Source organism: Dipodomys spectabilis, unplaced genomic scaffold, assembly GCF_019054845.1.
Source record: "Dipodomys spectabilis isolate Male_0828 unplaced genomic scaffold, ASM1905484v1 ptg000127l, whole genome shotgun sequence".
Lineage (NCBI taxonomy): Eukaryota > Metazoa > Chordata > Mammalia > Rodentia > Heteromyidae > Dipodomys > Dipodomys spectabilis.
This window is the reverse complement of record NW_024870804.1, coordinates 1,908,420-1,933,631: the sequence shown is the minus strand read 5'-3', so window position 1 is coordinate 1,933,631 and position 25,212 is coordinate 1,908,420. Positions and strand designations below refer to the sequence as shown.

Here is a 25,212-nt window from a genome sequence, read left to right as displayed (position 1 = left end):
ATCCCCTCCAGCATCTGTTGTTGTTAGAGTTCTTGATTTTTGCTGTTCTAACTGGAGTGAGGTGATATCTCAATGTTGTTTTGATTTGCATTTCTTTTATGGCTAGGGATGTTGAACATTTCTTCATGTGTCTATTGGCCATCCTTCTTTCTTCTTCAGAGAAGCTTCTCTTTAAGTCTTTCGCCCACTTACTTATTGGGCAGTTGTTTCTTTGAGGATTTGTTGTTGGGTGGTTTAATTTTTTGAGTTCCAAGTATATTTTAGATATGAGACCCTTGTCCGTTGTATGGCTAGTAAAGATCTTCTCCCAATCCATGGGCTTTCTATTGATCTTGCTAGCTATGTCATTTGCCCTGCAGAAGCTCTGCAACCTTATGCAATCCCATTTGTCCAACCTTTCTTTGATTTGTTGTGTTTCCGGGTCTCTATTCAGAAAATTTCGGCCTGAGCCAAGGAGACCCAGGGTTTCTCCTATTCCATCCTGTAATGTTTTCAGAGTGTCTGCTTTGAGTTCAAGGTCTTTGATCCATTTGGAGTTGATTCTGGTGCAGGGTGATATATAAGGATCTAGCTTTAGTTTTCTACATGTAGTTAACCAGTTTTGTCAGCACCATTTACTGAAGAGGCTGTCTGTCTTCCATTCTATTGTTTTAGCTCCCTTATCGAAGATTAGACGGCTATAGGTCTGTAGGTTCATTTCTGGGTTTTCAATTCTATTCCATTGGTCCTGAGGTCTGTTCTTATGCCAATACCAAGCTGTTTTGATTACTATGGCTTTATAGTTGAGTTTGAAATTTGGTATTGATATTCCTCCAGCAGTGTTCTTTCCGTTGAGGAGCGTTTTTGCTATTCGGGGTCTTTTATTGTTCCATATGAATTTTTGGATTGCCTCTTCTATTTCCTTGAAGAATGAGGGTGGAATTTTGATAGGTATTGCGTTGAATTTGTAGATAGCCTTGGCAAGTATTGCCATTTTCACGATGTTAATCTTTCCAATCCAGGAGCATGGGAGGTTTTGCCATTTTTTAAGTTCTGTGTTGATTTCCTTTTTCAAGATTTTAAAGTTTTCATCATAGAGGTCCTTCACTTCTTAAGTTAATTCCTAGGTATTTTATTTTTTGTGGGGCTATTACAAATGGAGTTGCTTTCCTAATTTCAGCCACACTTTTCTCATTGTTGGCATACAGAAAAGCCATTGATTTTTGGGGGTTAATTTTATAACCTGCTACTTTGCCAAAGTTTTGAATCAGCTTGAGTAATTTGGGAGTGGAGTCTATGGGATTCTTTAAATACAAGATCATGTCATCTGCAAAGAGGGAGAGTTTTATTTCTCCTTTCCCTATTTGGATCCCCTTTATGTCTGCATCTTGTCTTATTGCTGTAGCTAGGCATTCTAATACTAGATTGAAGAGAAGTGGAGAGAGTGGGCATCCTTGTCTTGTTCCTGAGTTAAGGGGAAATGGCTTTAGTTTTTCACCATTGAGTATAATGCTGGCTGTAGGTTTGTCATATACAGCCTTTATTGTATTGAGGAATGTTCCATGGATTCCTAATTTTTCCAAAACCTTCATCATAAAGGGGTGTTGGATCTTGTCGAATGCTTTTTCTGCGTCTATTGAGATAACCATGTGGTTCTTATTCTTGCTCCTGTTGATGTGATGAATAATATTAATTGATTTGCGTATATTGAACCAGCTTTGCATCCCTGAAATGAATCCTGTTTGATCGTGGTGTATGATTTTTTGGATGAATTGTTGAAGTCGGTTGGCCAAAATTTTGTTGAGAAGTTTTGCATCAATGTTCATCAAAGAAATGGGTCTATAGTTCTCTTTCTTTGATGAGTCCCTGCCTGGTTTTGGGATGAGGGTTATGATGGCTTCATAGAATGTGTTCGGTAGTGAGCTTTCTCTTTCAATTTCATTGAAGAGTTGGAGGAGAATTGGTGTGAGCTCTGCTTTGAAGGCCTTGTAAAATTCCGCTGTAAAACCATCTGGTCCTGGACTTTTCTTAGCTGGGAGGTCTCTTATTGCTGTTTCTATTTCAATGCTTGATATGGGCCTGTTAAGATAGTTTAACTCATCTTGGTTTAGTTTTGGCATGTCAATATTTGCTAGGAAGAGGTCCATTTCTGTCAAGTTCTCATACTTATTAGCATAAAGTTTTGAGAAGTATTCCCTTATAATGTTCTGAATCTTGGTTGTTTCCGTGGTGATGTTTCCATTCTCATCTCTGAGTTTATTAATTTGGGTGTGTTCTCTTCTTTTTCTGATAAGATTTGCTAAGGGTCTGTCAATTTTGTTAAGTTTTTCGAAGAACCAACTCTTTGTTTTGTTGATTCTTTCTATAGTTTTTTTGGATTCTAATTCATTTAATTCTGATTTAATTTTGATTATTTCTTTCCGTCTACTGGATTGGGGTTTATCTTGCTGCTCTTTTTCAAGGAGGTTTAGATGTGTCATTAAATTGTTAGTTTCAGATCTCTCCAATTTGTTGATGTAGGAGCTCAGAGCTATAAACTTGCCTCTGAGTACTGCCTTTGCTGTGTCCCAGAGGAGCTGGTATTTTGTGTGTTCATTTTTGTTGAATAGCATGAACATTTGAATTTCCTTTCTAATCTCTTCCATGGCCCACTCATGATTCAGCAGTGTGTTGTTCAGCCTCCATGTGATACCGGACTTTCTTTGGTGGCTTTTGGTGTTGAGTTCTAATTTTATTCCCTTGTGGTCAGAGAGAATTCAAGGTATAACTTCAATGTTTCTGAATTTAGACAAGTTTGCTTTGTGGCCTAAAATGTGGTCTATTTTAGAAAACGTTCCATGTGCTGCTGAGAAAAACGTGTATTCTGATGCTGCTGGGTGAAATGTTCGGTAGATGTCTGTTAAGTCTAGTTGATCTATGCAGCTGTTTAGATCTGTGGTTTCTCTGTTGAGTTTTTGCCGAGTTGATCTATCTAGTGGGGAGAGTGGTGTGTTAAAATCCCCAACAATTAATGTCTTTGGATCTATATGGGATTTGAGGGAAAGTAGTGTTTCTTTGATAAATTTGGGTGCTCCATTGTTTGGTGAATAGATATTTAGAATTGTAATATCCTCCTGAAGGAGAGATCCTTTAATTAGTATGTAGTGACTTTCTTTATCTCTTCTCACGAATTTTAATTTGAAGTCTATTTTATCTGATATTAGGATTGCAACTCCCGCCTGTTTATGGGGTCCGTTTGCTTGGTAGATTTTGTTCCAGCCTTTAACATTGAAAATGTGTTTGTTTTTACGGGCAAGATGTGACTCCTGCAGGCAGCAGATAGAAGGGTCTTGTTTTTTAATCCAACTAGACAGTCTATGTCGCTTAATTGGAGAGTTCAGTCCGTTAACATTAAGAGATAGGACTGAGAGGTATTTGGGAGTTCCTGCCATGTTATCTACCTTCTTGGGGGATGCGAAAACTGGGTTCTTCCTATGGTTCTTGGATTCTCAGTTTGGGTGCAGTTTCTTGGCCTTTATTGCGGTCTTGTTGGTTTTCTATGTGTAGGACATCTTTAAGACTCTTTTGTAGGGCTGGTTTGGTGGAGATGTATTGTTTCAATTTTTCTTTGCTATGGAAGGTTTTTATTTGGCCTTCAGTTATGAAGGAGAGTTTAACTGGGTACAGTATTCTTGGTTGATAGTTGTTTGTTTTTAGGGCATGGCATACATCATTCCAGGCTCTTCTTGCTTTGATTGTCTCTGCTGAGAAATCTGAGGTGATTCTAATTGGTTTCCCTTTATAGGTGATTACCCTTTTCTCCTTGACAGCTTTAAGGATCTTTTCCTTGGTCTGAGTTGATCCTGTGTGGATTATAATGTGGCGGTGGGATGTCCTATTCTGGTCTGGTCTATTTGGGGTTCTAAAGGCTTCTTGTATCTGGACAGGCCTATCTTTTTGCATGTTTGGGAAGTTCTCTGCTAGGATCCTGTTAAACAAATTTCCTAGACCATTAACTTCTGTTTCTAGGTGCTCCTCTACACCCATTATCCTTAGATTAGGCCTTCTGATGGTGTCTTCCAGGTGTTGGATAGATCTATCATATTTCTTGGACTTGTCTTGGATGGTTGTATGTTCTTTCTCTATAATATCTAGGCTGTCTTCAATCCCTGAGATTCGATCTTCTGCATGGTCTAACCTGCTGTCAAGACTCTCTACTTTGTTTTTTATCTCTTTTCCTTCTAGTTGGTCAGCTTTGATGGCTTCAAGTTCTTTGTTGAAGCTCTGTTTTAGGTCTTGTATGAATTTCTTTACTTCCTTAATTTGGTGTTCAGTGTTTGTCCTCAAATCACTTAGTTGATTGGTTATGGTTTCTTTGGGCTCCCATTCCTTCTGTTGGGTTCCATTCAGCATTCCCTTTGTGGTTTCCCTGACTTCCTTCAGCTCTTTGTTAATGGATTCCATGAATGCCTTTAGTGATCTTTGTGTGTTCTCTACCTGGTCTCTCAATTCCTGTATTACTCTTTGATTAGCTTCCTCCCGTTCGTGGGATTCCTGCAGATCTCTTTGAGTGTTCTCAGCCTGCTCACGCCATTCCTCCTTTTCTCTTTGAGTATTCTCAAGTTGTTCACGCAAATCCTGTATCAGTTTTTGAGTAGCTTCCTCACGCTTATGATATTCCTGTATAAACTTCTGGGATGCCTCCTCTCTCTCCCTATCACGCTCATACAGAGTCCTTTGTACGTTGTCAAACTTCTCATTTATCATGTTTGCCAGCAGTGTTTGTAGAGCTATTTGGGAACTCTCCTCTGGATTATTCATTATCTGTTCTAACCCCTGATTATCAAGATTGGGAATTGAGATACCCGAATTTGCCATTTTTCTTGTGTTTTTCCGGCTTACTCTGCCCATTTGAGATGAAGATAGCACCAGTTTTGTGCTAGAACACTATCTTAAGGCAACCATCAACCAAAGTTTGCATTTGTACAGTCAATAGTCTACAGATACAATCTAGTTCAACAGATACATCTATTCGACATCAAACAACTATATGTTAAAGGACTTCGAACCGCAGAGAAGAATTTGGAAAACCAGAAATTATTAGGGTTAGGGAGAGATGTGGGTAAAAAATAGGAATAGATTGGTGTGGGGAGGCACAGGGAGAGTTAACTATGTCCTAATCACAATGCAGGAAATAGGTTGGGTAGGATGCAAGTAGAGAGAGAGAGAAAAAGACGAAAGGGAAAGGGGAATGAAAAGAGACCAGAAAAAAAATGGAAACGTAAAAATTAATGTTATTATAGAGATTAAAAGACCATCTATTTAGAGAGGAATGTGAATATGTTGAGAAAAAGGGAGGGACATAGAGGAGATGTGAAAAACTTTAAAAAAATGCTTAAAATATTATATAGGTATAAAGAGGTAGTACTGCTATTAATGAATTTAAGTCTCAGAGGTTTTGAATTGAGTAATAAGTTTGTGGATTAAGTGTGTACACAATGGGGGATAGGGTCTATTAGTTAACTACGGGTTTATCTGAGGATGTGCAGGACAAGAGTTAAGTCACATAAAGAAGAACAAAAGAGGAAAAGGTGGAAAGGATAGGAAAGTGAGAAGAAAAGATCAGAAGTTCAGTAGAGCTAGACAAAAAACAAAAAGATAATTAAGAATGAAAGAAAAAGAGAAAGAAGACAAGAAAAGAAAGGAAAACACACATTCACGTTATTCCTAAAATAAAAATTATGAGAAAAAAAAAGTTACTGGAAAACAATTATTTTTTCAGAAGAGGCAAAAATTAAAGATTAATAAAAGTTTTAGAAAAGGAAAAATTTTTTTTTATATATATAAGGTAACAAAAAATGAGAAAAAAAAAACAAAACAAAAAAAGAAAAGAAGAAGAAAAAAAAAAGTTCTTTGATTTTTTTTGGGGGGGGGGAAGGGTGGGAAGAGTCCTGTATCTCCCTTTTGTCTGTAACCAGAGTCTGGTTGGAGTCTCTGGTCAGCTTGAGGTCCTGTGGCTTGATTGGTTTCTTAAGTCAGTTTGTTGGAACAGGCAGAAAAATGCTCTGCTTTACCCAAGATTTTGAGATCCCCCTCCCAGGTTAGTTTACTGGGGGGGTGATCTGCTTTGAGAATCACACAAGAGGGGGATGCAGTGATGGGGCTAGGTTCTGGTAGAGTTGAGGCCTTTCAACAAACAGTAGCTTTTCCCTGGGACTATTTTGCGAAAAAAAACTCACAGCACCCAGGCTGGAGCCATTCTCAGGGTTTCTGTTTTTCAATTGATTGTGGTGGCTGCTAGAGGGAGGGGCAGCCTCTGGCTCTGGTTACCCAGTGAGGAGAGCCACTCCAATGGCTGGCGCCTGAGCTGGGTGACTTTTCCCTGGATGGAACTGAGTCTGTGAGGTCACTTCGCCGTTAAGTTCTTGTGACCTGCTAAATGACTCGTTTTATTCCAAGGCCTGAGCTGGAGCTACCAGCTCCTCCGAGCTTTGTTGATATCTAAGATGGAGATCACCGGTGCTGGGTGGGGAGGGGTGGCCTTCCCTCCTCTGCTCCCTGAGAAGGAGTGAGGACGTCGGGCTTCTACTCACGCCGAGTCTTGGATCCTGGGTCGTCTCTGGTCTGCAAAGTGCAGGATGAAGTTGTCCGCTCCTTGTCGGTTCTTGCTGGTGTTGAGTAGAATCTGCTCATCCGCTGCGTCTGGCCCCTTCGTCCCGGACTGTGTCTCAGGTATGCCCCTGCGGCGGTGGTCGCTGCCGCGACCCTGCCGCCGCAGCGGCAGCTGCTCAGATGTGTCTGCTTGGCTTCCCCCCTCTTGACTAACTCTCTGTCCTGTGATGGCACACTTGGTGTGATTCTCTGGCTTGGGACTGTTCACTGGAACTCTGAAACTGTTTTCTATGCAAGAGCTTGTTCAGATTCCAGCTTCTCCTCCGCCATCTTCCCGGAACTCCTCCTCCATACTCGATAGTAAGATTCTTATCTCCAATTAGCCACCAAAAAGCTGGAAGTGGAGCTGTGAGTCAAGTGGTAGAGTGCTAGCCTTGAGCAAAAAAATTCCTAAATATTGTCTAGTCCCTGAGTTCAAGCCCTAGGACTGAGGTGCGTGTGTGCGTGCACGCACACATGCATGCACGCATGCACACACAAAGAAGCAGTTAATTGGGGTGGGGGGCATCATTAGTTGAGAGGGTGGTTATATTTGCATTCCCAAGGCCAGTCTCAAGAATGTGGAAACCCCATGATTAAACTCACCTTTTTTGGTGGAATCAGGTAAAAGATACCAGGGTTCTGGTGGCAGCAGACCAGCCAAGAATGTCTGAGAAGCTTCAAGAGGCCAACGGTCTATTGGATGACATCCAGAGGGGGCTGAATGATTACTTGGAAAAGAAGAGACTATTTTTCCCCAGGTATTTGATATAATTTTTTTGTTTGGCTTCTTAAATTATATATGCAATTTCTCATATTGAGTTGGCATTGATCAGTCTGTTCTATCCCTGACTCTCCATTCCCCCAAGAGACAGCTTCTAAGAACGGGGCACATTTTTTCTTTCTTTTTTTTTTTATTGTGGTGTACAGAGGGGTTATAGTTACATAAGTAAGGTCATAAGTATATTACTTGTCAAACTTGTTACCCCTTCCCTCATTTTTCTCCCTCTTTCCCTCCCCACATCCCCCCAAGCTTTGCTGTTTTTATTGTACTATGTGATTTCTTATTTTTTTTTGGGGTCCAGTCCTGGGGCCTGAGCTCTGGGCCTGGGCGCTGTCCCTCAGCTCTTCAGCTCAAGGCTAGCACTCTACCACTTGAGCCACAGCACCACTTCCGGCTTTTTTCTTTTTGCTTATGTGGTGCTAAGGAATCGAACCCAGGGCCTCAGGCATGCAAGGCAAGCGCTCTACCACTGGGCCACCTTCCCAGCCCTGATTTCTTATTTCTTTTGTGTGTTCTTCCCCCTATGGTTTATCCCCTGTTGTCACTGTATTTGATTTTGGTATCCTGGTATTGTATGTATGTTTATCTGAGTTTGGGAAGGGAAGGGGAACAACAGAACGGTGAGCCAAAGGACAAGGGTGGAACCAATGCAGTAGCAATACTTATAAAACAATATGTTGGAAATGATCTGCACATTTTCTAAAATTTTATTTTATTGTAAAGATGCTGTACAGAGGGGTTACAGTTACATGAAATATACATGAGTACATTTCTTGTTGAGCATTGTGACCTGCACATTTTTTTAAGGTCATTGTCTGAATGAAGATGAACAGACTCAATGGGGCATCAAGTCCACACTTTGATCAACCAGCATTGCCGTTTCCTTCAATTAGAGGGAGATAGTAGTCATGCTGAAGGGCTTGGATTTGGAGCTATAAATTATTTGTTCAAAGGAGTTATGCTACGTTATACCAGACATTTTAAAACTGTCAGGTGACGTTAGAATCTCCTGGTAGTTTTTTTTGTTTGTTTTTAAGACAGACTTCCCCAGGCCTTATCCTGGATCAATTATATTAAGATCTCCAGACATTAGAACCTTAACAGGAATTTTTAGAGACTCCCAGATAATTCTAAAGAACAGGCAAAGTTGAAAACTATGCTTAATTATAGTGCTACTTTACTTCTCATCTATATTCAACTAACATATACCCTCTTTCACCTTTTTATTCCCTTGCTTCCAGAGTTGAAATGTTCTTTAGCATTTGTTTTTTGTTGTTGTTGGCCGTGGGTATTGAACTCAGGTCCTGGGTTCTGTCCCTATGCCTCCTTGTGCTCAAGGTTAGTGCTCTACCACTTGATCCATAGCACCACTTCTGGTTTTGAGGTGTTAATTGGAAATAAGAATCTCACAGGGAGTTTTTTGCTGCCAACCACAATCTTCAGATCTCAGCCTCCTGAGTAGCTGGGATTACAGGTGTGAGCCACCAGTGCCGGGCTTGTCTTTAACTTTTATTCCTCAGATGAAAAGTAGTGAGGAGGATCCATTTTAGAGAAAACTTTAGGACATAGCTAGTATTCATTTGAATATGATCTCCCTTTTAGATAATATAGCCTTGTAGGAAAGAGAAATTCTCAGAAAAGTTCCCAATTACCATTGCTTTTTACTTTAAAACAGGTTCTTCTTCCTGTCAAATGATGAGCTGCTGGAGATCTTGTCTGAGACAAAGGACCCCCTCCGTGTGCAGCCACATTTGAAGAAATGCTTTGAGGGAATTGCCAGGCTGCAATTTATAGAGAATCTGGAAATTGTGGGCATGATTAGCTCAGAAAAAGAAACTGTTCCATTCATACAGAAAATCTACCCTGCGAAAGCCAAAGTAACTCCTCTATACATTTTTCTTTTTTTCTTCCTCCTCTTCCTCTTCTCTCCCCCTCCCCACTTCTCCATAATAGAGCAAGTCAGAAAGCATTGGTTAAACTTTCAGACTCTAATTCTGGGTTTGGAACAATGATTAAGGGAAGGAAATCAATCTTTCCTTGTGAGTCTCAGTTTACTCATCTCTAAGATGAGAATAATAATGGAAGTTATATGACATGATAAACTTGCATAAGGATGTCGAGCAAACTTGATGTGAAAAAAGTAGCAAGAATTATATCTAGGGGCTGGGAAGGTGGCTCAGTGGTAAAGTGCTTGCCTTGCATGCATGAGGCCCTGGGTTCGATTCCTCAGCACCACATAGCAGAAAAAGCTGGAAGTGGCACTGTGGCTCAAGTGGTAGAGCACTAGCCTTGAGCTGAAGAGCTGAGGGACAGTGCCCAGGCCCAGAGTTCAGGCCCCACAACTAGCAAAAAAAAAAAAAAAAGAATTAGATCCAAACAAGTGATGCACCTGATGCTTTGCCCAGTTAAAGGTGATCCAGTCAGGCACTGGTGGCTGATACTTAGCTACTCCAGAGGTTGAAATCTGAGTATCACAGTTCACAGCCAGGCAAGAAGGTCACTGAGACTCTTATTTTCAATTAACCACCAAAAAAAGCTCAAAGTAGAGTTGTGACTCAAGTGGTAGAGTTCTATCCTTGAGCAAAAACCAGCTTTTTGAGATAATGGCCCTGTCCACAGGCGTGCACATGAAAAGAAAGAAAGAAAGGAAGGAGGGAAGGAAGGAAGGAAGGAAGGAAGGAAGGAAGGAAGGAAGGAAGGAAGGAAGGAAGGAAGGATAGGAAAGGAAAAAACAAAAAAATGATCCTGTTAGATAGACAGTTTCTTGGACTAAGATCTGACTAAGATCTTGGTTCAAAGTCAGCCCAGACAAACAAATCCTTGGGACTTTTATCTCCAATTAACCACCAAAAAGCCATAAGTGGAGCTGTAGCTCAAGTGGTAGAGTGCCATCCTTGAGGGCCCTGAGTTCATGCCCTAGTACCAACACACACGCACACATATACACACACACAACCATACAAACACACACACACAAAGAAAGAAAAAAAGAAAGAAGGAAAGCAAGCAAGCAGAAAGCAAGCAAGCAAGCAAAGAAAGAAAGAGTAGAAAGAAAGAAAGAAAGAAAGAAAGAAAGAAAGAAAGAAAGAAAGAAAGAAAGAAAGAAAGAAAGAAAGAAAGAAGAAAGAAAGAAAGAGAAAAGAAAGAAAAGGAAGGAAGAAAGAGAAGGAAGGAAAGAAAGGAGGGAGGGAGAAAAAAGAAAAATATGATCCAGTCAGATGGATAGCTTCTTGGGCTAAGATCTGAGGCTCTTGATTTAAAGTCAGCCTGGGCAGACAAATCCTTGAGACTCTTAATTAACCAGTACATAGCTGGAAGTGGAGGTATGGCTCAAGTGCTAGAGCAAGGCCTTAAATTTGAGCTCCAGTACCAGCACACACACACACACACACACACACACACACACACACACACACACACACACACACACACACACACACACACACACACACACACACACAGAGTTCCTATTGATTCTTTAGGAGGCACAGCCTTCCTAGAATACTATAAATAAATGTAAAGCAAATAAAATATATTGGCTTGAAGAGGTATCCCTCAATCTTCCTCCAGCTCTTGTGAGAGGGAGGGGAAAAGGGGAAGGAGAGAGAATGGGAGAGAGGAGCATGAGCAGAGGACACAGGGTACTACTTAGGTTTTTCCCACAATTCCTCCCCTGGGCTTCAGTTGACTTGTTGCCTTTCTCTGTCTGACTTGTCTTGCAGGGAATGGTGGAAAAGTGGCTACAGCATGTGGAACAGATGATGCTTGCCAGCTTGAGGGAAGTTATTAGACTTGGGATTGACGCATATACCCTGGTAAACAAGCATTAGGGTACATGTGATAAAGAAGTATTGTAAAGGAAACTCTGGGAGGAAGGTTAAGTGGATCAGTTCATTTTGTCTTCTACTGAAACATACCCTTTGTGCCTCTCAGTCCTTTTCCTGTAAATTCCTGATGTAATGAATGCATTTCTAGTTAAATATTTGCTGTTAGAAGTAAGAGATTCAAGCCAGGCGCTGGTGGCTCACATATGTAATCCTGTCTACTCAGAAGGCTGAGATCTGAGGATCCAGCTCAAAGCCAGCCTGGGCAGGAAAGGCCATGAGGCTTTTATCTCCAATAAGCCACAAGAAAACCGGAAGTGGCGCTGTGGCTCAAGTGGTAGAGTGCTTGAGGGACAGCACCCAGGTCCAGAGTTCAAGTCCCTTGACCTACAAAACCAAACAAAACAAAAAAAGTAGGAGATTCAAGAAAGGTGATTTTACTGAGTGCTGGTGGCTCATGCCTGTAATCCTAATTACTCAGGAGGCTGAGATCTGAGGATCATGGTTTGAAGGCATCAAGGGCAAGAAAGTCCACGAGACTTTCATCAATTAATCACCCAAAAGCCAAAACTGGGGTTGTGGCTCAAGTGGTAGAGCACTAGACTTGAGCCAAATAAAACCCAGGGACAGCACCCAGGCTTTGAGGTCAAGCCTCTGTACTGGCATCAAAAAGAAACAAAAGAGAGAAAGGGTTAGTGATAGCTCTTTCATTACTGCAGGCTTAACTTTCCTGTCACATGATACCCTTCCAATTCAGCTTTTACTGTGTAACTCAAGTCCCCAAAGACTAAAGAAAAACAAGTGGGACACAAAGTCTGAGAGGAAAAACTTTGTCACAACAACTCTGGCCATCCTCTAGCAAGGTTCTTGTTGCCACATTAAATCCCCCCCCACCCCCCACCCCCGCCCCCAGCACCCAGCCCCTGGTGCAGTACTGAGGCTTGAACTCAGACAGAGCCTCTTGCTCTGCTTGGCTTGTTTACTAAAGGCTGGTGCTCTTCCACTGGACCCACACTTCTGGCTTTTTGGTTGTTAGAGATAAAGTCTCAAAGTTTTTGTCTGCCTAAGGTGGTGTTAAGCTGTGATCTTCAGATCTCAGCCCCTTGAGCATCTAGGATTACAGACTTGAGCCACCAACATCTGGCTTCTTACCTCTGCTTTCAATTGCCTCTTCTTACTTCTACACCCCTCTTCCCATTCTTCACTCCCTTTCATCAAACTTAAATGTACTTAATTGTACTTTCATCTTAAAGTATTCAGGATCAACCTCGCTATCCCTCACAGTGAAAATGACAGGTCAATCATTTTTCTGATAATACCTTCTAAATAAAAAATTGAAGGGAAGCCGGGCACTGATGCTTGCATCTTAATTCTAGCTATTCAGAAGGCTGAGATCTGAGGGTTGGGATTTAAAGACATCTTGGGCAGACAATTCTGAGAAACTCTTATCTCCAGTTGATAATCAAAAAAAACCCTGGAGGGCTGGGAAGGTGGCTCAGTGGTAGAGCGCTTGCCTTGCATGCATGAAGCCCTGGGTTCGATTCCTCAGCACCACATAAGCAAAAAAAAAAAAAAAAAGCCGGAAGTGGCGCTGTGGCTCAAGTGGTAGAGCGCTAGCCTTGAGCTGAAGAGCTGAGGGACAGCGCCCAGACCCAGAGTTCAGGCCCCACGACTGGACCCAAAAAAAAAAAAAAAACCCTGGAAGTGGAGGTATGGCTCAAATGGTAGAGCACCAGCCTTGAGTGAAAAAGGCAAGCCAGAGAGCAGATGAGATTGATATTTTTTTTCTTTTCCATAAACTTTAGGGAGGAAGACATAAATCAGCAATCCCAGAGATGTCAAATCTTAAATTTGAGGATGGGGGGGAAATTTTGTTTTCATTGTCAGTGTGCTGCAGTGAGGTGTGTACTTAGAAAGTCATCTTAAATCGCCTATGAAGTCTGATCCTACAACAAGCCTCTCTTCCTAGGTCCCTCGAAACTCCTGGGTCTTAGAATGGCCTGGCCAGGTGGTGATCTGTGTCTCCTCAATCTTTTGGACCAAGGAGGTATCAGAAGCCCTGGAAGGACATACCCTACCAGTAAGTAAGCCTGCCATGATGCTTGCAGAAGAGGGAGGTCTGGACATCGGTTAGGAGCTGAATAATGTGTAATTCAAATAAGACTATTTTGTTTTCTAAACTAAAATAATAATAATAATAATAATAATTTGAACCATGGCCTCACAGAAGTGGGAGTTCACAAAGGGACAGAGAGATGGAGAATTTGGAATTACAGACATTCTGGAAGCCTGTGGTTCAAGACTGCTCAGTTTTTCCTAGATAGAAATTCTGAACTGCGGGGTTCTACTTTTTAAAAACTTTCTTTTAATGGTTATTATAAAGGTGATATACATAGGGATTACAGTTACACAAGTCAGGTAATGAATACTTTTCTTTTTGGACAATATCACTCCTTCTCTTACTCAGGGTTCTAAGTTTTATCAGCTTTTTCTTCAAGGGATCAAACTGGCAGAATTTCCGATAATGGAGACTCCCTATCATTTTATTAGGCCAGAAGACTACTGTTTTCCTCTTTTCCTTCACTACTGCCCTCTTCTTACCACCTCAGGGCCAAACAAGTCTAGTCTCAGACTCAATTGGTCATTGTCAACACTTCAAAGATCAAGATCACCGGGCACCTGTGGCTCATGCCTGTAATCCTAGCTACTCAGGAGGCTGAGATCTGAGGATCGTAGTTAAAAGCCAGCCTGGGCAGGAAAGTCCATGAGACTTTTATCCCCAGTTAACCACCAGAAAACTAGAAGTGGTGCTGTGGCTCAACTGGTAGAGTGCTTGCCTTGAGCTGAAAAGCTCCAGGTCAGTGCCAAGGCCTAGAGTTCAAGCCCCATGACTGACAAAAAAAGAGAGAGAGAGAGAGATGACTGGGTTCAAATCCTGACCTATTCACCTCCCTAGAAGCATGGGATAGGATGTTTTACAGGATGACATCCAAGAGTCTGACTTGGGACATTGGGTGGTCATTGTGACTGTCAATCCCTGAATTAGTGATTGCTAGAAGAAAATCCAACTTAATTGATTGTCCTCACCTGTACCTTGACCAGGATTTTCTGAAAAAGAGCAATAATCAGATTGCAGAGATTGTTGAGCTGGTGCGGGGAAAGCTGAGCAGCGGAGCTCGACTCACTCTTGGGGCCCTCACAGTCATTGATGTCCATGGTAAGCACAGAGACTTCCCCTGGTATTACTGACTGCCTAGGAATGGCAGCCAGGCTGGCCTCTCAGTTCTCTTGAATGCAATGACTTGGGGCTTCCTAATCCATCAGGGTCAAGCTTCTTCAAATGAATGACAATAAGACAAAGGACTAAGGACCAAGTCTTGCCCTAAACCCTATGTATCTCCACCTTACAGTTCCCTCTTCTACATGGGAACCCTCCAAGCAGGGATCTTGCTGAGGTCCTGATGTCCAAACCCTTTTCTGAGAGTCCCCAACTTAGTGAATGTTTTCCTTGCATTTGAATACTCACTGGGGCCCAAGATTTGTACTAAGTCATTTGTACTGAGCATTATCTCATTTCACATCTAGTTCCTAGATTAAGAACATAGTACTCAGTGGGCTCTGGTGGCTCACACCTGTAATCCTAGCTACTCAGGAGGCTGAGATTTGAGGATCATGATTTGAAGCCAGACCAGGCGAGAAATTCTGCGAGACTCTTATATCCAATAAAGTACCCAAAACAACCAGAAGTAGAGATAGGACTCAAGAACTAGATTGCTAGCCTTGAACAAAAAATGCTCAGGGACACTACCCAGGCCCTGAGTTCAAGCCCCAAGACTGGCATAGAAAAAAAAAAGGGACACCAGAGAGGGAAGTAACTTGCTGGGAGCCACAGAGTAAGTGACAAGAGACTCCTCTGTCTTATTTCTTTTTTTTTTTTTTGACTCTGTCTTATTTCAAACCCAATGAGCTAGTATGGGCAGTGATGCAGGAAGGAGTTGCTTGGTGAGAGATTATGCCTTCTAGCTATGCCCTAAACCAAAAAGATGGTGATGGAAAAGAATTGGGGTCTTTATATAAACAAACCACCTCCACATAATCACAACATCATCACCAAGGAAACAAGGTTGGACCAGGCTGGTTGCCTAGAAACAGTCTCTCACTCATACAAGCAGCTTCCTACTGGCATGCCACAGCATCTTTTTCTCTCAGGGCTGATGCTTACTGCAATCTGATTTCAGCCACATAGATGAACATAAAATCAGAGGTAGAGGAGAAGGAAATGTATACTTCACACACCCACACACCTCGCTGGTAGGGATTAGAGATGTGGACAAAGTTATAGCCCGGGGACCCCAGAGTAGCTGGGTTCACAAACACAAACACAAACGCAAGCATACAATGCATAACAAAGGCAACTTCTCTGAGCTGATCCTTAGAGTCACTTTCCTCTTTGAACTCTCATGCAGTCCTTACTCCTGTCACCACCCAAAGAGTTCTCTTAACAATCTGACAAGTATGGCTGGAGGCATGGCTAAGTTGGTAGAGTACTAGCCAATGAGCCAAACATGCAGATACTAGAGTTTGAGTCTTGGTCTTGAACCTGAAAAAAAGAAGAAAAGAAAAGAATCTGAGCTAGATGCTCATGGCTCATACTTGTAATCCTAGCTACTCAGGAGGGCTGAGATCTGGGGATAGCCAGCCCTGGCAGGAAAGGTTGTGAAACTCTTATATCCAATTAACCACCAGAAAACCGGAAGTGGCGCTGTGGCTCAAATGGTAGAGTGCTTGCCTTGAGCTGAAGAGCTGTGGGACAGTGCTCAGACCCAGAGTTCAAGCACCTTGACCAACCAAAAAAAAAAAAAAAAGGCTTATATCCAATTAACTACCAAAAAGCCAGAAGTAAAAATGTGGCTCAAGTAGTAGAGTGCAAAGCTTAAGCAGAAAAAATAAAGAACACCTTCTAGGCCCTGACTTCAAGCCCTAGGATCAGTGTACACACACGCACACACACACACACACACACACACACACACACACACACACTCACAGAACCCCCAAGGGACTGGTATATTTTTTACAAAGGAAGGAAAACTTCTAGTATAATGTTCTAAGATTCTGGGTTTTTCTGTTATAAAAAACTTATTTCTCAGAGAGGCAGTAAAATTGCAAAGGTGTCTTTTTGCAAAGTCATGTTTCTGAGATCCTAAACTTGAGCCTACTGTACTAGTTTAGACAGATCAACAATCCTCATCTTGTGAGTCACCTGAAATAGAATGATTTTCAGAAACCTATATCCACTCTTCAGCTTCAGGGCTTCTGTCACTGTTAAAAATTAGTTCCACAGCCAATGAGAAAAAAGGAAAAAACATGAAATGTATCTGTCTCCTAGCTGATTCCTCAGGCCCTGGCAGGGAGGAATACTTTTTACTGTGGATTTTTGACATACCACCTTGTGCTTACTACCTTAGCAGTTTCATTCTAGGTTATCCTAGAGGTAAAAAGGCATACTGGGGATGTGAGGGCACTTGTGGTCACTACATAGTTCAAAGTCTCTGAGTCCATCCCTCATCCAATTTGGGAATAACAGCATTTATATAATAATAAAAAAAATAATAATATTTTTTGGGTGCTGGTACTGGGGCTTGGGTGCTGTCCCTGAGCTTTTCTGCTCAAGGGGAGCACTCTACCACTTGGACCACAGCTCCACTTTTGGCTCTTTGGACCTTTTCAGGCTACTTTGAACCACAATTCTCAGATCTCAGCCCCCTGATTATGGGCATGAGCCACTGGTGCTTGGCCTTGTATAATATTTTATATGTTTGTGTATATTCATTTAGTCCTCATAAAACCAGTATTAGGTGGATATTATGTTAGCCTAATTTTACAGATTGTGCAGCAGAGTAATTAACATAGCTAGTTTATGGTGGAACCAGAATTTGAACCCAGGCAGACTGATTTCAGAGTATACATATTTAGTACCTTTTCTTCGCTATCAGAAAGAATAATACACAGCAGATTCTATGTTCAGCTCCATGGGAGAAAGTAAAGACAGACTTCTAAAATACAGTATTGCCTGTAGGTTGAGCAGGACTGGGAACATGGTAGAAACTTGAAATAGTCTAGACAGAGAGGTGGCCTCGATATCATCATCTTCTAAAGACCATATGGAGATGGGGGATTCTGATGGCTGTGTGTGTTGTGTTTCTTCATGGTATTCCAATAGCTCGTGATGTGGTGGCCAAGTTAGCTGAGGATAAGGTCTGTAATCTGAATGATTTCCAGTGGATCTCACAGCTGCGCTACTACTGGCAATCAAAGGATGTATATGTGCAGATGATAACCACTGAAGCTTTGTATGGCTATGAATACCTGGGAAACTCACCCCGGCTGGTGATCACACCTCTGACTGATCGTTGCTACAGGTAAGGCCTGGGGCATTTAGCTTGAGGGGTGAACAAAGAACTCAGGAGTGAAAAAGGGTCTGGGAGGAAGGATAGGAATGTCCTTGGGTTCATTATCATCTACATTTTAGATTTTCTGAGTTCAGAATTTTACCTTTTGTCCCCATGGTCCCATAGTGGGCATGGAAACTGGACATTCAGATGAGAAATGGAAATATAGAATACATTGATAAGTTGGGAGCAAATAGAAGAACATTGCAGAATGATTTTGAAAATGCCATGATGCTCTCAAGTAGCAAGTTTTACAATGGCAGAAACCAAGATGATGCCTGCAAATAACTGTGGCCAAACGGTTGACCCAGAAGGGTCAGGAGCCCTGAACATGACTCTCCAAGCTTCCCAGCTAGTCTGGCGAAGAGACAGTTGTCATTCTATGCTCAGCAGAATACTTTGCCCTTTCCTTTGCATTCCTAACATTAGAAACCTGGATTTTGTGAATCTGTTAATTAGCAATGTTCAGATTTTCTTTCACTTTTGTATTTTTCCTCACAGGGCATTTTTGTATAAAAATAATATTTGAATTGTGCACTGCTGGCTTATGCCTTTAATCCTAGCTACTCAGGAGGCTGAAATCTGAGGATCAGGGTTCAAAGCCAGCCTGGGCAGAAAAGTGCAGCTCTTATATCCAATTAACCAGCAAAAAGCCTGAAGTGGAGCCATGGCTGAAGTGGTAAAGAACTAGTCTTGAGCAAGTAGTGCCCAGGCTCTGAGTCCAGCCCCAGTACTAATACAAAATAATAATTATGTACTTGAATATTTTCTTTTTCTTTTTTTGTCCATCATGGGGCTTGAACTCTGGGCCTGGGCACTGTCCCTCAGCTCTTCAGCTCAAGGCAAGCGCTCTACCACTTGAGCCATAGCGCCACTTCCAGTTTTCTGGTGGTTTATTGGAGAGAAGAGTCTCACCGCCTTTCCTGCCCAGGCTGGCTTTGAACCATGATCCTCAGATCTCAGCCTCCTGAGTAGCTAGGATTACAGATGTCAGCCACCACCGCCCAGCTATATTTTCTTCTTTTAAGATCCTTAGTCACTTGTTTTCTATTCTGTGACTTTTTTCTCATCATTTTTTCTACTAATTATTCCACAACAGTGTCTTTTAAAAAAATTTTATTATGTTAAGATATTTAACAAAGTATTATAAACTACATATATAGTAATATGATCACTAGAGTGGAAAAATAACATATCTGTTATTTTACACACTTATTTTCCTCTCTGTGGTAAGAGCAATTTTAATCTACCAGTTTAGCAAATACTCTAAATAAGACGCAATATTAATAGCTATAGTTCTCCTAAACAACCATTTCTTAAATTTTTCTGTGCAACATGCATGACCTAACAAACCCTAAATTGAATTAATGTTGGGGGAAACATGTTCAGAAGATTATAAGAGCCAACTGTGCACAACTGTAATCCCAACACTTAGGAGTCTAAGGTAGGAGGATCATGAGCCTACATAGAGCACTGGAGGCAAGCAGGTGCTATGTGAGAACCTGCCTCAAGAAAATAAACAAAAGAAAGTTATAAGATGGTGTGTTAACTGAAGTTATGGTTATATCAGGACAGAGACATGGCTAAAGTGGTAGTTTATCTCATATGCACAAGGCCCTGAGTTCAATCCCTAGTGCCACAACAATGTACCTTTACCAAGGGTTATGGGACTAGTTTTGCTACATCATTCATTTCAGCCACTGTATATTTTGACTGAGGATATGGAACTAATTAAAGTATGTTTCCTGAACTCAAGAGCACTTTAGAAGAAATAAATTTATTTCACCATTTCACTAGCCCCAGCAATCTTTGGACTATGGAATATGTTTCTCACTTCTGTTTGATTCACTTATGTTTCTACCTATCTATTCCTTTATCTATTCAATCATTCAATTAGACAAGCTTATAGGAGCCATGATGTGCCAAGCACTGTGCTAAACTCTGAGATTACAATGCTGAATAAAACAGATTTTTTAAATGATGATGATGTATTGGTTGTATAATTAGGAGCAATTTTTCAACTGTTTTATATGATTCAATAGAATAAGAAGCTGGTTTCTCATCTGGGCATGAAAGTCAGTGAGATTCTTATCTACAATTAACCACCATAAAACACCAAAAAAAAGGGGTGGGGGGCTGGAAGTGGCCCAAGTGGTAGAGCTCTAGCCTTGAGGAAAATAAACTCAGGGACAGCACCCAGACCCTGAGTTTAAGCCCCAGGACCAGCAAACCCCTCTTCCCCCACTCTCCAGCCTCTTCCCCCTCCTCCGGAAAAAAAAGCTGGCTTCTCTCCTTGGATACCAAGTTCCTGTTTTCTTCTCCCTAGGACACTGATGGGAGCTTTGAAGTTGAACCTTGGAGGAGCTCCAGAGGGCCCTGCTGGAACAGGCAAGACAGAAACCACCAAAGATTTGGCCAAAGCATTGGCCAAGCAGGTAGACAAATGTTAGCCATCTCTGCTTCTCCTTCTGTCCTCTCTGAACCTCTGTCCAAGAACATGAGCATGAAGTTCAGGATAATTTAATATAATGGGCAGAGTGGGCTCCATCTCGTTCAGTAGAACAAGAGATGCACCCTACCCCTCGTATTAGAGCATATTAGACTTTGCCAGAAAACCACGCAGATAACCAGGTACAGAGAACAAAGAAATGTTTATTGCCGGAAAAGGGGGCCGGCAAGACCCCTTCTCACAAGGGAGAAGTGAGAAGAAGCAACGTCTATTGTCTGAGGTGACCTACATAACCTAGGAGGTCTAGCAGGGGCTAGGAGGCAGAGACCCTGGTGTGGACTTGAGGGCCAGGGGCTTCATCATGGTGGACTAGGCTTTATGGCTGCTGTCCAAGTAGTAGATAAGGGGCCTGCAGCTGCCCAGACCTGAAAGTCACTCTAAGGGGCTCTTGTTGCCTTATATGCTGGTAGCTGCCCCAGAGAAGTGCCATCCCAAGGTAGAGGGGGTTGGAGGCTGATTATTTTCTGCCTTTACTATATGGGCCTGGTGTTGCCTAGGAAGGGAGCATGCTAAGCTGTGGAGAGGGGAAGGTGGGTCCTAAGCTATGGGAAGAGAGCTTATTGGACTAATACTTTGTTTTATGGTGCCACTGATACAGGTGTAATGGACTTCATCCTGAATGGGACCCTCATGCTCCTTTTTTTTTTTTTTTTTTTTGCTTTTAGTGTGTGGTGTTCAACTGTTCTGATGGTTTGGATTACAAGGCCATGGGGAAGTTCTTCAAGGGACTGGCCCAGGCTGGAGCATGGGCATGTTTTGACGAATTCAACAGGATTGAGGTAACTATGCTGCTCAGCTACAATATGGAAGAGGTGATTGTTCAGGGATCTTTGGCTGGGTTCTCAGCTTTTTAGTAACAAGGGTTTATGTTTCCTCTATGAATCTTGAACAGTGTAGGTACTTAATGAACTCAATCTAAACAGTGACGAGGAGACAGAATGCATATGTTATACAGATCTCTTCACCTCCTTATCCATTCACTCACTGACACATGCAAAAATTTCTTGAGAAGCTACTTATATGAGAAGCTGTATGTGTTTATGATACCAAGAAGCATAGACATATTCTTGCCCTGTAAGTGATTACAGTGTAGTAATAAGAAATAAAAATTAAACCAGGTGCCAGTGGCTCACACCTATAATCTTAGCTACTCAAGAAGGCTGAGACATGAGGACTGTAATTTGAAGCCATTTCAGGAAGAAAAGTCTAAGAGATTCCTATCCCTAATTAACCAGCAAAAAGCCAGAAATCAAAGTGTGGCTCAAGCGGTAGAGCATCATCCTTGAGAGAAAAAAACCAACCAAAACCCAAGAACAGGAGGTTCTAAGTACAAACCTCAGTATTAGCATTCACAAACACAAATTAAATGAAACAAATAGAATATGACAGCAGTCTATGATACCACAGTAATTATCAAAGGACACATCACAAAAGTGTGGGTGATCATGTAAACATATCATTTGAAACAGTAAACACTGAATACTTCTTCAGTGCCAACCGTGGTGCTGAAACAAAAACTACTGTATAACACACACACACACACACTTACAGACCAGTTTTCCTTTTCTTTGCCAAACCCCCAAACCATGCTTCCATTTTGAGTATGTGACTGGTTTTCAGGTGATGGGATTTTTGTTTTATTTTTATTTATTTTTTGTGAGATGTGAACTCCAGACCTGAGTACTGTCATTTAGCTGTTTTGTTCAAGGCTGGTGAACTACCACTTGAGCCATGCTTCCAATTCCAGCTTTTTGGTGTTAAATGGAGACAAAAATCTCACAGGTCTACTCAGACTGGTTTTGAACCACAATCCTTAGATCTCAGCCTCTTGAGGCTAAGATGGCAGGTGTGAGTCATTGGCCCCAGGCAGGTGATGGGTTCTTTTTTTGCTAAGTTAGGGGGACCCATGTAGAACTTCCATCAGCCAGGCCCTCTCACTACAGGTAGAAGTGCTGTCTGTGGTAGCCCAGCAGATCCTTAGCATTCAACAAGCCATTATCCGGAAGCTGAAGACCTTCATCTTTGAAGGCACTGAGCTCTCTCTGAACCCAACTTGTGCTGTCTTCATCACCATGAACCCTGGATATGCTGGCAGGGCTGAGCTGCCAGATAACCTCAAGGTAAGCATGAGCTTGAATTTTATATAGCATGGATACTTTATAATATAGAACTTTCTGGAAGTGTGCATCAGGAGATCTCATAGAGAATTGCAACAGTAACAGGAGACATTTTTTTGTTTTATATTTTTTTTAGTTGTAAGAAGGGATCGTAGAATGTTAATGGTAGTAAAATCTTGGTCCCAGAACACAGCTACCCAACAGGGTCTCCTGGAGAAGGATGAATACATACAATGGCAAACAGGAAACAATGAACACTAGAATTAAAACCATCATTTCACTAGTGCTGGTGGTTCATGCCTATTATCCTAGATACTCAGGAGGCTAAGATCTAAGCCAGCCCTATCAGGAAAGTCCATGAGACTCTTATCTCTGACTAACCAGCAGAAAACAGAAAATGGTGTTATGGATCAAGTGGTAGAGTACCAGTCGTGAGCAAAAAATTAAAGGATTGCATACAGGCCCTGAGTTCAAGCCCCAGTTCCAGCACAATCACAGCAATAAAAAGTCACCATTTCCACTGCTGACAGGGAGCTGACTGATGATATAAATCAAAGAAGCAACTTAGGCACAGTAGGGACTCAGGTGAATGGGCCATCAAGAAGCAACAGCCACCTTTTAGGTCCAACCTACTACTGGTAAACAAGATGTTGGGCCTCATTTTCTTTCCAGAAGCAGCTAGAAGTTGGGTTTGTTTCATGAAATCTGATTTTTTTAAGATCCTGGTTTAATAAAAGAAAAAGTACTCTAGACATATAAAGTAAATCTATATACAAAATAACATCAAATTCCAATGCATAGGACTGAGCCTATGAAGCTAATTAAAATGAAGTCATTTCCAGACCTTCAGAGGCAGATGGGTCTAGATAGTCTTAGCATGCTACTTTCATCGAAGGCAAAAATACAAGAGTGGCCAGGTATTTTATAGGAGAGCATCTGCCACCTAGCTGGAAAGAGAGACTTCCACACATGTCCTTTATAGATTCAATGCTACTATATTGCTCCATCCTTTGGGTGGAAGCAATAGGAGACACAGCCACCCCTCTATCTACCGACTAGCATATGATTCTCTGCCTGCTAGACATGCACTATGATTAGTGCATTGGAATCTCATTCACATAGACTTTTATCTAAAAATAGGAGAGTTAAGGAAATCCACGAAGTATTCCTTTCCTATAGGTCAGCATAGGCCAGCAAGTACCAAAGTAGAATTTAGACCCCTTTCCCCCTGCCCCCCTAATCTCTCTCTCTCTCTGTTTCAAGTAGGTCTCAGGACTTGAAGTCAGGGCCTTGAGCACTTTCCCAGAACTTGTTTGCTCAAGGCTAGCACTCTGCCTTTTTTATTTTGGCTGGTCCTGTGCTTGAACTCAGGGCCTCAACACTGTCCCTGAGCTTTTTCAGCCCAAGGCTAGTGCTCACTAAAGCCACAGCTCTTTCCAGCTTTTGTGTGTTTGTGAATTGGAGATAAGAGTCTCATGGAGATTCCTGCCCAGGCTGGCTTTGAATCACATCCTCAGATTTCAAGTCTCCTTGAGTAGCTAGGATTACAAGTGTAAGCCACTGGCGCCCAGCCATTCTGCCATTTGAGCCACAGCTCCACTTCTGGCTTTTTGGTGATTAATTGGAGATAAGAATCTCACAGACTTTCCTGTTTGGGGTGGCTTTGAACCATAATTCTCAGACCTCAGCCACCTGGGTAGCTAGGATTAAAGGCATAAGCCACTGGGGCCTGGCCATTTCTCATTTTTTAACAACCCAATTATTGTAAGCACCCCTTTGCATTTGTCTCAGCCAGTAGCCATGTTAGATCTGCACAAGTGACTTTCATGAGACACAGGATGTGTTAAATAGTGAATTCTGGCTGTATAACTCTGGCAAGCCATTTGACCTCTAAAATCTAACAATACAATAGCTTAATAGCTTATGATTATTGAGTACTCAAGATATACTTCACTGCCATTATATCATTTGTTCTAATGGTAATTCTGTGACCATGTTCATCTGTTACTTTGAAATGAAAGGACTGAGATTTAGAGGGGTTATGTAACTTGCCTACAGCTAGTCCGCTGCTGAACAAGAACTCAAAGTGTGATCTACCTGACTTTAGGATTCTTCTCATGCATTCCTAAATGACTTCTTGTGAACTTGGAAGCTCCAACAGTTGTTCAATGCTATGAAATATCCTTGTTTTTCATAGAATGAGGTGTTATTGGAATACCAGCACTTAGGCCCTTCCAGAGAGCCATCAAAAGATCTGATATACTATCATGTACCTGGACAAGCCAGTGGGGAGGTTGACTGTCCATTGAAGATAGTCTCCGCTCTCCTTTCTTTGATTGGAATGACCTGAATGGTCATATTACTTCCCTTTGCCTCTGTAGATGTTCATCCTCAAAGTATTCACTGTATGCATTCAGATTCTAATCAGTTATTTCTTTTCCAGGCTTTATTCCGGACGGTGGCTATGATGGTGCCAGATTATGCTCTTATTGGAGAAATCTCCTTGTATTCTATGGGGTTTCTGGACTCGAGGAGGTACATTGCATTAGTTTTCCAGTTTGTGTGTTCTGAAATGCTCATAAGGAGTGGCTTTTTGTGTAATGAATTCAATGTGAGTTAGAAGAAGAGAGAAAACATAACAAACTTGCTTCCTCTCACTGGCTAATCTGAGAACATATAGCTGGCTTTGGTCCTGATCTCATTCCTGACTAGGAATTGGCCCACTGGCAAGAAATAGCCTCTTCTCTCACTATTAAAGTAGCTACTCATATCATCTCCACCCCTTACTTTAGTAATCTATGTCCACTTTATTAAGTGATCTAAGGAAAAACTATAGTATATATGAAATGATTCCACAGTTGAAGAAATAATTTTAATATTATTTAAGTAACTTAAAAATTCAATAAAATTTTTTATT

At 41.7% G+C, this 25,212-nt stretch overlaps 1 protein-coding gene across 1 annotated transcript in view; it reads left to right on the top strand.

Moving 5' to 3' along the window:
* Dnah3 (dynein axonemal heavy chain 3) overlaps nucleotides 1-25,212 on the top strand; it is a 197,007-nt gene that overhangs the window by 73,888 nt on the left and 97,907 nt on the right. Inside the window, exons 23-32 of the mRNA XM_042689859.1 lie at nucleotides 7,234-7,370; nucleotides 9,069-9,270; nucleotides 11,116-11,208; nucleotides 13,187-13,297; nucleotides 14,320-14,434; nucleotides 17,441-17,639; nucleotides 19,996-20,104; nucleotides 20,844-20,957; nucleotides 22,122-22,298; nucleotides 24,739-24,830. Of these exons, the coding sequence (XP_042545793.1) occupies nucleotides 7,234-7,370; nucleotides 9,069-9,270; nucleotides 11,116-11,208; nucleotides 13,187-13,297; nucleotides 14,320-14,434; nucleotides 17,441-17,639; nucleotides 19,996-20,104; nucleotides 20,844-20,957; nucleotides 22,122-22,298; nucleotides 24,739-24,830 (1,349 nt within the window). The remainder of the gene's footprint in view (nucleotides 1-7,233; nucleotides 7,371-9,068; nucleotides 9,271-11,115; nucleotides 11,209-13,186; nucleotides 13,298-14,319; nucleotides 14,435-17,440; nucleotides 17,640-19,995; nucleotides 20,105-20,843; nucleotides 20,958-22,121; nucleotides 22,299-24,738; nucleotides 24,831-25,212) is intronic.